General features: G+C 36.5%; 1 protein-coding gene across 2 annotated transcripts in view; it reads right to left on the bottom strand.

Moving 5' to 3' along the window:
- Window positions 1–14,934, bottom strand: part of CTNNA2 (catenin alpha 2) — a 499,450-nt gene that overhangs the window by 104,522 nt on the left and 379,994 nt on the right. For both annotated transcript variants that reach the window (XM_034064746.1, XM_034064747.1), the window contains exon 8: window positions 12,133–12,213. In XM_034064746.1, coding sequence (XP_033920637.1) covers window positions 12,133–12,213 — 81 coding nt within the window. The remainder of the gene's footprint in view (window positions 1–12,132; window positions 12,214–14,934) is intronic.

The raw sequence follows: 14,934 nt of genomic DNA, 5'->3' as shown, positions 1-14,934 counted from the left end.
TAATTTAACCTGCATTCTGATGTAAATATTATGACACAAACTATTACTCATAAGACAATGCTTTAGGTTGGGTTTTTTTTTCTCCCTACTGATTTTTTAAGCTAGAGGTGACTTCAAAGGTGTGGGTAGTTTCCATTACATGAAACTCCATTTCTTAGAGGATAAAGCACATTAAATAAAGGTCTTGCTTAATTCATTTTGTTATGGAGAAAATGTTATTAATTAACATATAGCTACACGAGTAATAGGTTTGCCAGACCAGCATAAAGACACAAAAGGAAAACATCCAGACCTGCAAATATTTTTAGGAGTATGAATGGTGTAGCACAAGGCAGATTTTATGTCTTTCCAGTTCAGTCAATTTAGTCAGTTTATGGTGCAGAGTCAGTTGCTGTTTTTGATAGCATCGTGTTCTACTGTTCTAAGCACTATTTAGGGCTGTTTTATCATTGTCAGTTCACAGCTATAATTGAGCTCAGAGAGGTTAAACTGCCCACTGAAATGATGTTTTCCGTGGCTATATAACAATTTTAGAACCAAAATGTCTCAGCGCTACTAACAGTCTAGTAGGAATTGAATGTCTAATCCTGACACTGGAATGTAAAGTCACAGCAGGAGATTAATGACTCTAACAGATTGTTAAACTTTATAAAGACTGGCAGTATAAAGCTATCTGTAGCAAAAGTTTACCAAGGAGCACCTTATCCACCACTTGCTATTGAAAGTGCATTACAAACTGAACCCAACTCCAGTTTGCACCTGCAGAGCACTCAGAAACAGGTGTTAATTTAATTGAAATAAATGAAAATAAAGCCTTTTCCATTGTAGTTAAAGTGCCTCTTCTCTAATATGTTGTGAAATTGAGTTCTGGAGAATAAGACAGTGACCATAAGAAACTATTAATGCTGAAGAGAAAGGCTCAGTTGATTCTGCACACTAGAACCCCTGAATATGTGACAAAAAATGACAGACTGGAGGATATGGAAGATAATGTCATCAATTATGTCTTGGTAGATTAAACAACAAAATGATTAACATTGAAAGCATGCATCACATTTGGACACGCAAACTACCTAAATATATTCAAGATTTCAGCTAAGACAAAAAACTGTGAAGAAATGCTGTTACAATACAAAGACTGATCATAGTTCTTCATATATTTTTCTGTGTGTGTAAGCTTTTTTCTCTCTAAAGAGAAAATCCCCTAGTCAGGAAAAGACTAGAGAAGAATTTGCTAATAGAAAGCAACTTGGAGTGTCAGCTTTTGGCCAGAAATTTGAAAGAGCATAAGACACACATGAAATAATATTCCTCCTAGTCATACATCACTACAATGGATTCTTCAAAACACTATATGGCCAGAAGCACAGAACCACCTAGACACCAAGTACTTAGGTACTTTATCCCCATTGATTTAACAATGATATTTTGGGGGGTAGGGAGAGCAGGGGAGTGGATTATCAAGTTTTGTGACTTAAATTTTATACTAACTTCAAAAAAACATCATTTTTCAGCAAGAGCAAGCCTCAGGCTTTCTAACATTAGTGTAGGTACATAAAAATAGAGAAAAATGTGCAAGTTTGGAGGCCAGACATCCACATATCCCCCCAAACATATAAATACTGTCAGGACAAGAAGTCTGCCTTGTTTCATGTCTGGATAGAACAATAAAATCCCAGTGCTGATTGGAATGCTGGGATAGTAACAAATATTTTTAAGATCATTAAAAGATAGGAGATAGTACAGAGATTGCCACCAAACAGTGATGGAGAAACAGGACAGAAAAACAGGTAGGGACTGAATAGTTAGTGGAAAGAATAGTGAAGTCAAAATAATTCAGAAGTGAAAGACAGTGATTAATCTTCACATTCCATATGACAATGAGAGTATGGAAGGATGAAGAACACGATATTACATGTAGGAACAAAGATTGCAAAGGCTGTAGGATATTACTCTAGCACTGAAGAAAAATACCCTTGTGAAAACTGACTGTATAACGTCACAAATGTCACCAAGACTGCAAGTCTAGAGGGTCTAACGTAGAAGAAGTGTGTTGAAGACGAGGGTAACAAGGAGGAATACACATCATGGATTAAACATCCATGGATTAAACCAAGAACCACAACACATTGTGGATCTTTGTGTATTGTCTGAGGCTCTGTCAAAATGATATTTAAACCAAGTAGAGTGGCTTTGGAGCTTTGTGGTTTTTTTACAGTAATTAAAGAAAACAGGAACAAAACTGTTTTGGAGAGGTTAAATAGCTATTTGGTCACAAATGAGAAGGAAGTTGACTATGAAAACCCTTCATGAAATTACCTTCACTTAAAACCAGTTTGATTCAGTAAGCTTTGAAGAGTTATTAGGTAAGTGCTACACATGTCCCACTTGCATTCCCAGCTACCCCAGCTGCAAGAACAGGCTGGCATATAAATATTATCATCAGCTTTCTCTAAGACCATGACATTTAACCCCAGTGAAAGCTGATGACAGCTGTCTGTGGTAAACCTATCTACTGGAGTTCCAGACAATTGCTGAAACAAGGTCAAAAACTGTTTTCTGCAGAAATGAATTTATCATGATCCTTTCCAAAAGTCACTCAAAGTCACAAAGTGATCCTGCCCCATGGACAGAGATGATTGAAATCTGACACTATCAAACGTCATCCATACCTTCAAAAAAGTCCTCCCTGCAGTGAGTTCTGGTTTGTGTTTTTTGTTTTATTCTATTTTTTATTTTATTTTATTTTGAAGCAATTTCTGCAAGTCAAAAGCTGAAACCAACACTTTTTGTATTTCTGGTTGCTTAATAACAAATAACATTAATGCAATTTAATAATACTTTAAAAATAGTGTTACTGAACAAAATTAATGTCAATTAAGAACAAAATGCAATCTTGAAATCCCATCTGAAAATTAAATTTTATTTTCTTCATCATTGCTCATAAATTCATTAAGAGAACAGAATTATAGAAGCCTTTGGAAAAAGACTGTTTGCCATTTATAGTGCTCCCTATGTAATGCTGCTACATCATTGATAATTAGCATCAATATTTGAAGATGTCTTTATGAATCCAAACTTCTATATGTTTCTTTACCTGATGTGACTATAGGTCATTCACTAGCTGACACTACAGAATGGGAAAAGCTTCTTTATGTAAAAGTATTATCAACAAATGACTTGTAGTAGTTTTGGGGGTTGTGGTTGAGATTCTCCCTCATTTACAATGCCTCTCCTTAAAAAGAGTTTTAAAAGCTCCATGCTTACTCCTCTGCAGTGATTACAGAGCTATGCATCTTCTAAAGTTCCTGGAGTGAGGACAAAGATTTGTTGAAATATGTCAGCTTTTATGAAGACTCATTATTTGAGGAATAATAGACAAACTATGTTCAGTAATCTAACACAATATAGCTGTTACAGAGATTTGCCTCATAATTCCTCACAAGCCACTTTGAACAGGCAACCCTCTGTGCTCACAACAATCGGTTGCGTTCCTATTTCAAAACCAGCTATAGCTACTATACTCTTTGGATTTTGCCAGACAAAAATAATCCATCCTAAGTATCATCTCACAGATCAAAAGTTCCCTTCATCATCATCAAATGTTACACACTGTAGCCTTACACAAAACTACCTGATATGAGTCTAGTTTCCTGAAATACAGCACCATATGTGCATCAGTAAACATTATGTGTAGAGTAAATTAAACCGAGCCTTATAATTAGGCAGTAAGGAAATTACTGCAGACCTGAAAGAGTAAATCAGCAGTATTAAACCACTCTCCATTTCCTCTGAAGCACTTCTGAGCACCATAAAAACCTCAATGTCACAGTGATAAACATCCAGAAGAAATGTATTTTGAGGGACATGAAGACATGTGCATTCAAATAAGTTCGAGTCAAAATCACGATTAACTGCAATTTAAATAACAGCTCATTGCCTCTAAGTTTTTTAGATCAGATTTGTAGACACTTTCCTAAAAATCCTTTGCTAAAATAAATACAACAGTTGATCTACCAATGGAGCAGACAAAAGTGGTTGCTCTAGTGAACAGCTATCCTGGAGCTTACAGTTCTTTCAGTCCAAGCTGGTGAAATTTAGATTAAGTTTACTTCTGTGATTTTAAGGAGTGTCTATGAATTCAGTGAAAGCTAAAAGAGTAGAGTGGAGCTTTATATCTCTGCTTATGAGCCCATATTACCCATGACTCCTGCCTAATACCTTTGTACAAGCTGCTAGAGAAACCCAGTGAAGAAGCACTGATGAACACTCAACACAGCACACCCATAGTATGTGAATACAAGAAAGACAAATGCAGAGCTGGCACAGAAATAAATTTGCATTAGCATTTGATGGACTGCTTTCAGAAAGCCAGATTCCAGATTTCCATAATCAAGAGCACTAGAGTCATTGCAGGTGAAGCCATAACCAAATGAGGAACAAGTAACATGTGATGAGATTATAAGGCCACAGATGGCCTTAGGTTCAAAGACATTTAGACTGACTTATGGCTGTCTCACTTCAAAAAATGCCAATGTTTTGACAAGAAGTATTTTCATGCAACAGAATGGGGCAATATCAGGAATCACACTGCGCTTTCTCTTGTGAGCAACTGGTACGTCATAAACTGGTTTAGGTTGGAAGGGACCTTAAAGATCATCTAGTTACAACCCCTGCTATGACAATATAGCACAACCTTAGCAAGACTCCTGTGGGTCATCTATTTAAGTATGACCTTGCTCAAACTTGCCTTCTCAAAATAAAACTTAAGTAAATATTCATGCAGGACTGAACCTTCTTGGAGATTCTGCTGCTCCTTAACACTTGCATGAGGATTTGCATCTTCAAAATACTTTATAACCCCTCTCACAAATTCTCACAGCGTTATGCAAGCTAGTAAGGTCCATGGCCTGTTCTCTCTCTGGTTTTAGCCCTCTTTAAATTATACAGCTCTTGAATTAAGAAAAGTCACCTTTAGGATTTAAAACCTTAACTAGTGCCTCGTCTGCAACTCCAGAACTTACTTTCACACTAATGAGAGGCAGAATTTGCTTTCCCAGCCCTCCTAGAAATACACCTATTGCAGTGTTGATTGGTTTTATAGCTTGAAAATAAAGGGACTATCCACATAAACCTACCTTTAGGCTTCTATCTTTTTGGCACCTGAAATAGGAAGCAGACTCTTTATAAAACTCTACATATAAAGAAAAAAGAGCTTTTGCAAAATGCATCCTTGAAAGCTCAAACCACCCTCTGAAGGTGAGCTCTCTCTTGATCATATAGGAGATTAAAGGAAAACCAGCTTCTTTATATTATCACCCAATTTCCTAAGTTGACATCAGCTGGCATGAATTCTCAGGATTCTCCCCCACTCCCTATCCCCTCAATATGTTTTTATTTCTTTGGGTGTGCTGTTCGGCTTCTTGAAGAAGCTGAAAGGAGTTGGTTATTTAATATCTATTAAGTTCTATTAGAACTGAGTTACTGTTTTCATCTGAAGATCTTGGTTTTGTTTTGCTTTCTGAGCACTCATACTTCCCTTAGGCTTATATTGTAATGTACAGATGCTGTGTATCTTTTACAGCTGATACAAACAGAATACCTAAGTTGGGGGCAGAGTGACCTTCAGAAGCAACTTTTCTGTGTTTCAGATTATTCTTCTAAAACTGGTCAATAACTCTTGCTTGTCTTCAAGAGAATTGTAGAAGGGAGAAAGCAAAAAAAAAAGAATGAATGCAGTGTATAATGATTCAGGGTAGCAAGACTGAATTCCTAGGTGCCACTGGCTCTCCCTTCAGCACTTGACAAGTCGTCTGGTCTGTATATGTGACAGTACCTTGGCTGCAAAATGATAATGATGAAATTTCCTCTTTTGGAGAAGGTCCCATTTTTTCCTCAAAACATTCACACACTGCAAAGAAACAAACTCTGCATATACTTGGAGACAGAGAGATTTAAGTCCAAACCCTGAAATCATTATTATGTAAGTGCCTAGCCACAATACAATTTGCACTGTATGGATAAGCTGTTATAAAAATGTGTTCCAATAAAACACATCTTTTCATTTTTAGGTGTCCCCTTAGTCTAATTGTATGAGCTAATATTAACATCTTTTATTCTGAGAGTTTCTCTAGAGTCTATGTTAATTTTTGGCAGGTTTCAAAGTGCTAAGCATTTTTGGGTTTACTGCAAACAGCATTTATAAACAGCACTGATACAACTTAATCTATGTGGAAGTGACTGATAGAAAGAGCAAATGGAGATACGCTGCCTTTCAAGAGCTAGGAAAAAAGATATGACAAATAAGCTGAAGAACATTATGAAGCCTGTTATCTAATTCAAACTGTTGTAACCCATATTAGCGAAAGTATATGGAACTGTAAGTACTTTCAGAGACCTATGAAGTAGGTAAAAACTGAGTATGATCAAGTTCTTCTCAAGATCTTTCTTTTGTCAAATTTACATAATTACAAATATATAAATAAATTACAGGAGATGTTTGTCTCATCAACCTTTAACTTTTGAAAGTTTGACTTATAGTCTCACATAGCTACTGAAACAGTACAAGGACAAAAGGTAAGGAGTATAGTGATTGTAGCTGTGAAATTGAAGTATGCTAGAGGATATGACTGATAACAGACTAATGAATACTGCATCTATAGACCACCAGGTGTCTTTCAAAGGTATGTAAATGACCAATCAAAAATACATAAGGGTCATGTGAAGGGATGTATTAACTACATGATACATAAAGAATTGATTAGAGGTATAAAAAGGGCAAATATGACATATATATATATTTAATTTGGCTGCTTCAAAGTGTAACTGAACAAGTCTGAGTGTGTGGCTTATACAAAGACATGCTAGCACATGCTTTGTGAATATTAGTCTATGCCCAAATGGCTGAATCTAATCCTGAATACCCAAAAGTGTGTCAGCACTCATAGGGTGCTAGTAGTGGCTATTGGGAAAAAGCAGACGCTTAGAAGAAAGAATCAATATTCTAACTTCCATCAATATTTGGAAGAAAGAGGGAGACAACTCATCCAAACCTATACAGAAATCATGGAAGTGCTATCTTCCAGCTTTCAGCCTACAAAGCAGCTGTGATTAAACAATCAATAACAAGGACAAACCACAGCTACACCTGAAACCCATTTTTAGAAGATCATATGGGAAAGCAAGCAACATGTCACTGTAAAGAGCACATTGAAGGATACTACACCATGTCTTGATCACAACAGCTTTTGTCTATGGACTGATTTTCTGAGGAAATGAAGCTTATTAGAGAAATTCCATCAATTCTTTAAAATACATTTTAATCTACTGGCCAACTTTAAAACAATCTGACAGACAAAAAAGATCTTGAGGATGCTAAATAGCTTGAGTTTGATGAAAAATTATCTGGGTAGGGGAACACTGACCTGAATTAGAGTCCTATGGAGGGGAATTTGTTATGTGAACTCAGCAGCTGGCTGGCCAGTGTACCAACATAGGTACCAGCTGTCTGACCACCATGTGGGTACCAGCTGGCCAGTTGGCAGAGCAGATGCTAAAACCAGCTTCACATCTTCCTGCATCTCACCAACCAGCCTGGAAGTGAGCTACAGCAGATGAGGAAGCAGCTGAGAGCAGGACAGATGAGAGAAAATAAGAATAAATCAGAAATAAACCTGAAAATCAGAAACCATAGGAAGGACCTGAGATTATTGCTATAGAAAGCCTTATAAAGACAGTACAATGCTATATAAAGGAAGGCTTCATTAATTCAGGTGGCTGCAATCCTGTTTTTCAGTCCTGTGATTACACAGTATGTATTCCTCAGAGATTTGTAGGCTGTTGTCTGGAAAAGGCAATCTGAGAAAAAGACATTTTTGACAAAAAGAAATGGTAAATCAGAATGTTTTGCCTCAGAGAATGGTGTCAAGAATTCATCTAGCCATGAGAACAAGCACAGTTCTTCGAGTCCAGAAATGATGACAGCTTTCCATACTGAAAATCACTGTCCTAGCTACCAACTGTATATGCCTAATAATACAATGCTGGTGTTATTTTGTGGTATTTGCTCAAAAGGTTGAACTGGACTGCACCCAACAACACACTGTCTAAGGCCACTAAACAATAATCAGATGGCAAAACCTTTTTGACACTGCACACTTAGACTTAGATATCTAACAATAGTATTGATTTCTATTAGATATCTGTTCCATTAAAACAAAAGCCCAGGGCATCAGTCTGAACATTCAAAGTATTTAGCAAAATGCAAATAGTAATGTGGTTATTTCTGGACTTTTTAATTCACAGGTCCGATTAAAAGATTTTTAATAAAGCTTTGTTGCATAAAACTACAAAGGGAAGCAGAAATCCAACTGTAAGAAATTTTTTTTATTTTTTGCTTTATTGTTTAAAAATGAAACCTGAAAATTTTAAATTATCGAAATGCCTTAAAACAATAGAAAACTTTCTTGAAAAATCTGAGAATTTGGTTTTGTTAATATTTAATTATATTCACAACACTATTCCTATTTATATCTGTATTTAAATCTATATTTAGATGTATATGTTTATTTATATTTATATGTATATGTATAGTTATATTTATTTGTGTTTGGAATGCTAAGGTAAAATAAACAACTAAGTTTTCAAAATGCACATCCGAAACTACTGAAAAAAATCCAAATGTGAATTTTAAATTTAAAAAAATTATTTTCAGATTCAATTTCCGGATAATTTCTGATGATTTTCAGTTTCAAACATAGTGAAACTTTTCTGTTGAGCATTTATTTCATACAGTATTTCTAACTAGCTTGAGTAACGACATAAAACAACCAGCACGTGAATGAATTGTCCTAAACAGCTGCATGAGAGCATCATTTCCATTATGAACTGAGAATCACTAGTAAAGAATCTTCCTATGTCTTTACAGTCCCTTCCACTTGGAGGCACACGAAGCATTAGTCTTGCTTGAATGGACAAGAATGAAGAATTATTTGATTTCAATTGACTGTGAAGAATACTGCAGGCAGGCTGCTCTGTTAAAATGAATAGAAGTACAGATATCTGCTTTTTAAGAGAAAACTAATGGCTTTGGTTATTATACCTTGCAGGGAAACCCAGCCTGAACAAGTTCAACTGCTCAACTGGAACAGGACACAAGGCAAAGAGATGATGGCAGCAGGGCAGGAGGCAGCAGCACTAACAGGTGGGTCACCAGTGGTGGTGACAGCAGAACAGCTGGTGCCCTGCTCAGACAACTCCAAATGATCTATAAACCGTGTTGGTCCTCACTAGGCATCCAGTTTGTGTGTCAGCCAAACTCTTTGGTGTGTCCTTCCTGCTTATCTTTGCTTCAATGTCACAGCAGAGCTGCAATGCTGGGAATCCTGTGTATGCATGCTGCTTTATGATTAGCTGTAGCATTTAAACTATATGTTTAGTATCTTTATTTTTCCCTATAGAGGTAAAACAAAGAAAGAAAATAACTGGCATCAACATGTACCCTGCTGCAAATATAACTTCCCATATTACACAATGAAATATGCTATTGTTTAGCTTTTAGGTTTGTGTTTTTTCCCTTTTATTTATTTATTTAGTGACACACTTGTTTACCAGGGGGGAAAAAGACCCCATATCCTGCCAACTGGCACAAGTTATTATCAGACACAGAACTCTGTGCTTTTCCAGATTGTTCAAAATCAAGTAAGATATGGCAGCGGTAAGCTAATGGCTAGTGAGACTTGTCTGCTTCTAAGAACTTGGTCAGTCTGACTTAGGTTGATGTTCTTACTGGCAGCTTATACTAAGATACACAATTAGATGTCCATAATAGTTTTCCAATGCCCATGAGAGGTTATATGATGAGTATAAAAGGTGTAATTCCATTAGAACAGGAAATATTGATGTGTCTGTAAATCGTGAAATGGAATTTTAACACCTTGTATCCCATCCACAATCATTTCACATGTCTGTGTGTTCTGTAGCTAATAGAATAAAATCTCAGGAATAAAGACTATGTAACCTGGAGAGAGAAAGAAAAATCAGTCTTAGATGGTTGCCTACTGAAGCTTTGCAAGGGAGCCTGACTACCAAATGAAATATAGAAGGTATATATACCTTCTTCATTACCAAAACATATACTATAGATTGTTTTATGATGGCAACATTAAGCTTCCTAAATCTGATGAGCCATCTTCAAAAGGGATCATTAAAACCAAAAGGCATTATGGTATTCAAAGTTGGTTGTCTCTCCCATGATTTAACCCAAAATAGAATGACCAAAATAGCATAACACTGCAATCTCAACTGTGGTTCATTTCTTAATCTTCAAGCCTCTCTACCCAGGCATTAAACTAAGCCCTCACTGACATCCTCACAATCTGAAATTTAGCAGGGGTTGTATAGGCAGGTCTGGATAGACACGCAAATGTATACTGTTGATTATGTATTTGATGAAGCAGAACACTGATTGTGATTCTAAAGAACAATGATTTATAGTCAGAATACACACTGATGAAAGCAGAGACTCCATCTTCCTCTATGCTTGTGCAAAAACCTAGCACAATTATGATCTGATCTTGATTAGTTTACTAGCAACTGCCACAATTTAATAAACATTATACCTACATGATTAACTTTCATAAATATCAGAAACTATATTAAAAGCTTCATTTCAAGCAGGAAACTATTACATATTTTCTTCATTTTACCCACATAAAGAGCTCCAACCTTTCTGAGGTTGAATTCAACACCCTTGGGGCTGAATATACATGAGAAGCAGACAGTTTATTAAGAAAGGTGCCATTTTTATATCACGTTTCAGAGTAAATTTGGCTTTAGAGATGAGTAATTCAGGCAACTGCTGAGAGCCTCACACAGAACAGCAACTCCTGTGTTAGTCTGCTACTTCCTTCAAGCAATAAGAACAGAGGTGGGAGGCAACACATGGTACAAGCTCCACTGCAGAACCTAGGATCCCACAAATTTGGAGGTCAGAACAGCCGAGATCTTTCTTCTGTGATTAGCTAAGCAACAGATGTGATTCTAGGCTTTATACAGGAGTGACAATGATTCATATTGTCTGCAAGTCCATTGCAATATCATTTTTTATTTCAGAAACAAGCCCTGAGAATATGATCCTAAACACATTCGCTGAAAGTTAAGGAAGAGATGAAATGGGCTGGGTTTTAGCAGTGTAGAGCAGTGATTTCAAAATGCCTATAGGGGCCACTCTTTCTGAAACTATCATGCTGCAAACAGGGATCTGAAGGTACATTTACATCTTTACTTGGTCTTGTGTATTTGTGAATTTTAGATCATTTTCATAAAGGTAACCTTTGATTGGCAAGGTACGTAGAGAAACCTACAGAGAACTTCTCCCCTTTGCCAATGTCTCTTCTATTCTTTTCCAACTCAATTTTTCTGAACAAATCTTTCAGTCTTATTACCAAACACAATGATAAATGTAACACAAAAAAGTCAACCTTCATGGTTTAAACTATGCTTTACGGGTACTCATAGAATCACAGAGTAGTTTGGGTTGGAGGAATCTTTAAAAGTCATCTAGTCCAACCCCCCTGCAATGAGTTGGGACATCAACTAGATTGGGATGTTCAGTGCTCCATCCAGCCTGTGTTTGTATGTTTCCAGGGTTGGGGCATCTTCTACCTCTTTGGGCAACCTGTTCTTTATTAACCTTCTTCTTATGTTCTTAAGATCTTTATTTAATATGAAACTTTAGATTTTTTTCTTTGAAAATATTCTGCTTTTACAAACTCTTTCATATTCTGATCATTCCTGTTATTTCATAAGAGTATTCAAATAAATACAAATAAGCACATATGCCAGTGTTTTTATGACGGGTTGCTGGGCTGCAAAGGCAGTGAAGGTCTGGCCAATCTGCCTACCCTCCCACATACTGAGACCACTGGGGGCTATACGTGAAATATGTTTCTATCTCACTAGTTTTTGGCTCAGGAAATACTATTCCTTTGCTTAATGTCATGTGTAATGCAGTGTCATTTCCAAATAAGGACATAAATTCTTTATACCTCTACAGGTGGCAAAACCAGTCTGAAGCTGAAAAGCAATGACTTCCTTGGAAAATCAAGATGCATTATGAAAGGCATATGTTACCTGTCTTCGAAGGTCTCGTGTTTTCTTGGTCATCTTGTCAATAGCAATGTTGAGAGGGTCTCCTTTCTCCTTCCTTCCAGTCTGTTAAAACATGAAATTTTGGAGTTAGAGAAAAATACTCCAGAAAATACACACTTTAACAAAAAAACCCAAACCAACAGTACAGATTTATAAAAGGAAATCTGTGCATCTCTCTTTGTTTGTTTCCATCAAGTTATTATTTCCAATGTAATGTTTTTAACATGTTTGTGTGCGGGGGGCATAGAAGATTATTTTAAACCAATCCTAAAATGATAACAAGAAAGATTAAGGTGAATCACTGGGGAGTTCAGAACTTTTCCACCAATAAATTATGTACATACATTATACCCTATACTCCAAAAATCTGGCAAAACCTTTCACTATAAAACGAATATTAAGAGTTTCTAATCTCCGTCCTGCCAGGCACTGGGAATGTTAAACATGATAATAAGCAGCAACACAGCTTGAGGACAGAAGGAAAATGGTCCCTACGCCTGTAACAGGACTCATATTGGCAGACATTAAGTGCAGTATAAAGAAGAATTCCACTTAAAAGACTTTCCTGCAGGAAGTCTCAAAGCAAAAATCTTCACAAAGATTCAAAAGAGGGGGAAAAAATTCTTTTTTGTGGCTCATAACCAATGAAACCCCATATTTTTTTAGGTTCAATGGTACAAAAAGCATTAAGTGACTTTGTTAGCTGTATTACCTTTCTCTAGGAGAAAACTGCTTCTCTGAAGATTTGTCACATCTCTTACCACACTGAACTCTGTTTGATAGCTTTTCATCAAGAATCAAAATGATCTTCCATTCTTTTGGCAGTACTCATTCCTTCCCAATGCTGTTTTCAAGTACTCCTATTTAGAATTGTTCCTTGCATATGATTAAGAGCAATTTTCTATTTCCAGCTGAGCCTAATAGCATACATTTCTGGAAACTATTGAGAAGTCACTTTTGGGGTAGGATGGGGATTAAACATACCCTTTCAATAATGATTTCACAAATGTGCAGCACTGTTATCAGCTCTACATGGCCACGTTGGCAAGCGGCCTGTGTTCTAGCCTTGTGCTTGAGGCATTCATTCCAGAGAATGCCTGCTTTCTATTACTGTCTGTACTTCTAATTATGATATAAGGCCTATGCATTTATGATCATTTAGAAATCTGTAAAACCTATGCCCTTTTTTTAATTTGGAAATTCAAGCATAAAACCCATAAATTTACCTCTTAGGTTTTTAAAAAGAATCTATTACAAATTATAGAGTTAATTGTACAAATTGACACCAGAAAACAGAGAGAGCATTTGCTATGATACAAGAGGAGGCATCTGTGTAACCCACTGATATTTTTATCTCGCTTTTCTTGTGTTCATACTTTGACTGAGTTCTTCAGGTCCCCAGCTGAAGAACTGCAGCTCTTTAGCCTAAGCAATGTCAGTGTATGCTTTTGAGTTTTGATGTCCTGAATTCAGACCCTGGTATTTTGTCCGAGCCAGCAGCTGTCATATGTGCACACAATCTATAGTTTTTTAAGCTGAAAAACTCATTTTCACAATAAAAATAAGGCAGACAAGTTTGGTATAGAAAGTCTCTCCTAACTGTTGAAATGGTACAATGGGGAGTGCCAAATGAGCTAGTCTCAGCCAGGCTCCTAGTGTGTTAGACTATAAAGTTATATTCTACGAAATCTTTCATTTGAACTCTGGCTGTGTGCTATGTACTAGCTGAACCAAGTATCCTTGGTGACATTAGTGTTCTGGGATGGTTTATTTTCCCAGTCAAATAATTCGATTTCTTTAATATTGTTTAAATTCCTCTCTTCCTTCTCATTGTTTAATCTTTAATGCACGGGCTTAGAAAGATACATAACCACACAAAATGTTTTAAGACATTTTTGATAGGGCAAAGATAATTTATTTTTTTAATTTAAAATAAAATCAGGGAATAATTTGCTAAAGTGCAAATTGCAGTGAATATTAATACAATAAGAATCATCAAAAAGCAAAGGTTGTGACCATTAAGGCTAGATCAGATTGGTGTTTTAAAGCTCTCAAATAAAATAACTAGTCCACAAGTTTTCGTCACTGATCTCATGCAGGGCAAATGTATTTCATGTTCCCATCATCATGTAGGGTCAAGCACTTAATGCTTGGCACCCATTATTGTTGGTCAGAAAATTGTCCTGAATAGAAAGTTGGGACTTCTTCCAGGGTAGTCAGCTATGGGATAAAATAACACTGAATAAACCAGGCATCTGATAACCTGCAGTGTTTAGGAGCAAAGGCTCCTGACGTTCCCTAAGTAGTACTTGGAAAAATAATAGGAATTTTGAGATTAACTTAAAAGTTTGTAATTTGGGTTCCAAACCGTGCTGGGTTTTATCGTTCATAGGAGGAAACTAACACTGAGAGAAGGCCCATGATACATCTAGTATCTCTCCTAAGCCTCTCTTCAAATTTATCCTGTAAGTTTCTTATTCTAGTTTTCAATTACATAAACAGTGGACCCCAAGGTACATCCTATTGTGAAATACAAGACAACTGGAAACCCTTCTGTGACCCTTAGGCCACACAACACCGACTGTCAATATCCATCTGGCCAGTCCCTTCTCTCTCAAACTAGAGAAAAGCCAGTTCTATATTGTTTACTGAATAACTCACTGCTCTGTGCAATTGCCTGAATCATGCCTACATGCTCTTTGAGATGCTAAATGGCATGAACCAGTCTGTGCTGGAAAACAGGTCACTAAATCAAGTGGGCAGAGATCCAGTCGAGCTCTCTCA

This window comes from Melopsittacus undulatus, chromosome 7 (assembly GCF_012275295.1).
Source record: "Melopsittacus undulatus isolate bMelUnd1 chromosome 7, bMelUnd1.mat.Z, whole genome shotgun sequence".
Classification (NCBI taxonomy): Eukaryota; Metazoa; Chordata; class Aves; order Psittaciformes; family Psittaculidae; genus Melopsittacus; species Melopsittacus undulatus.
The sequence above is the reverse complement of the archived record's forward strand: the minus strand, read 5'-3'. Positions and strand labels throughout refer to the sequence as shown.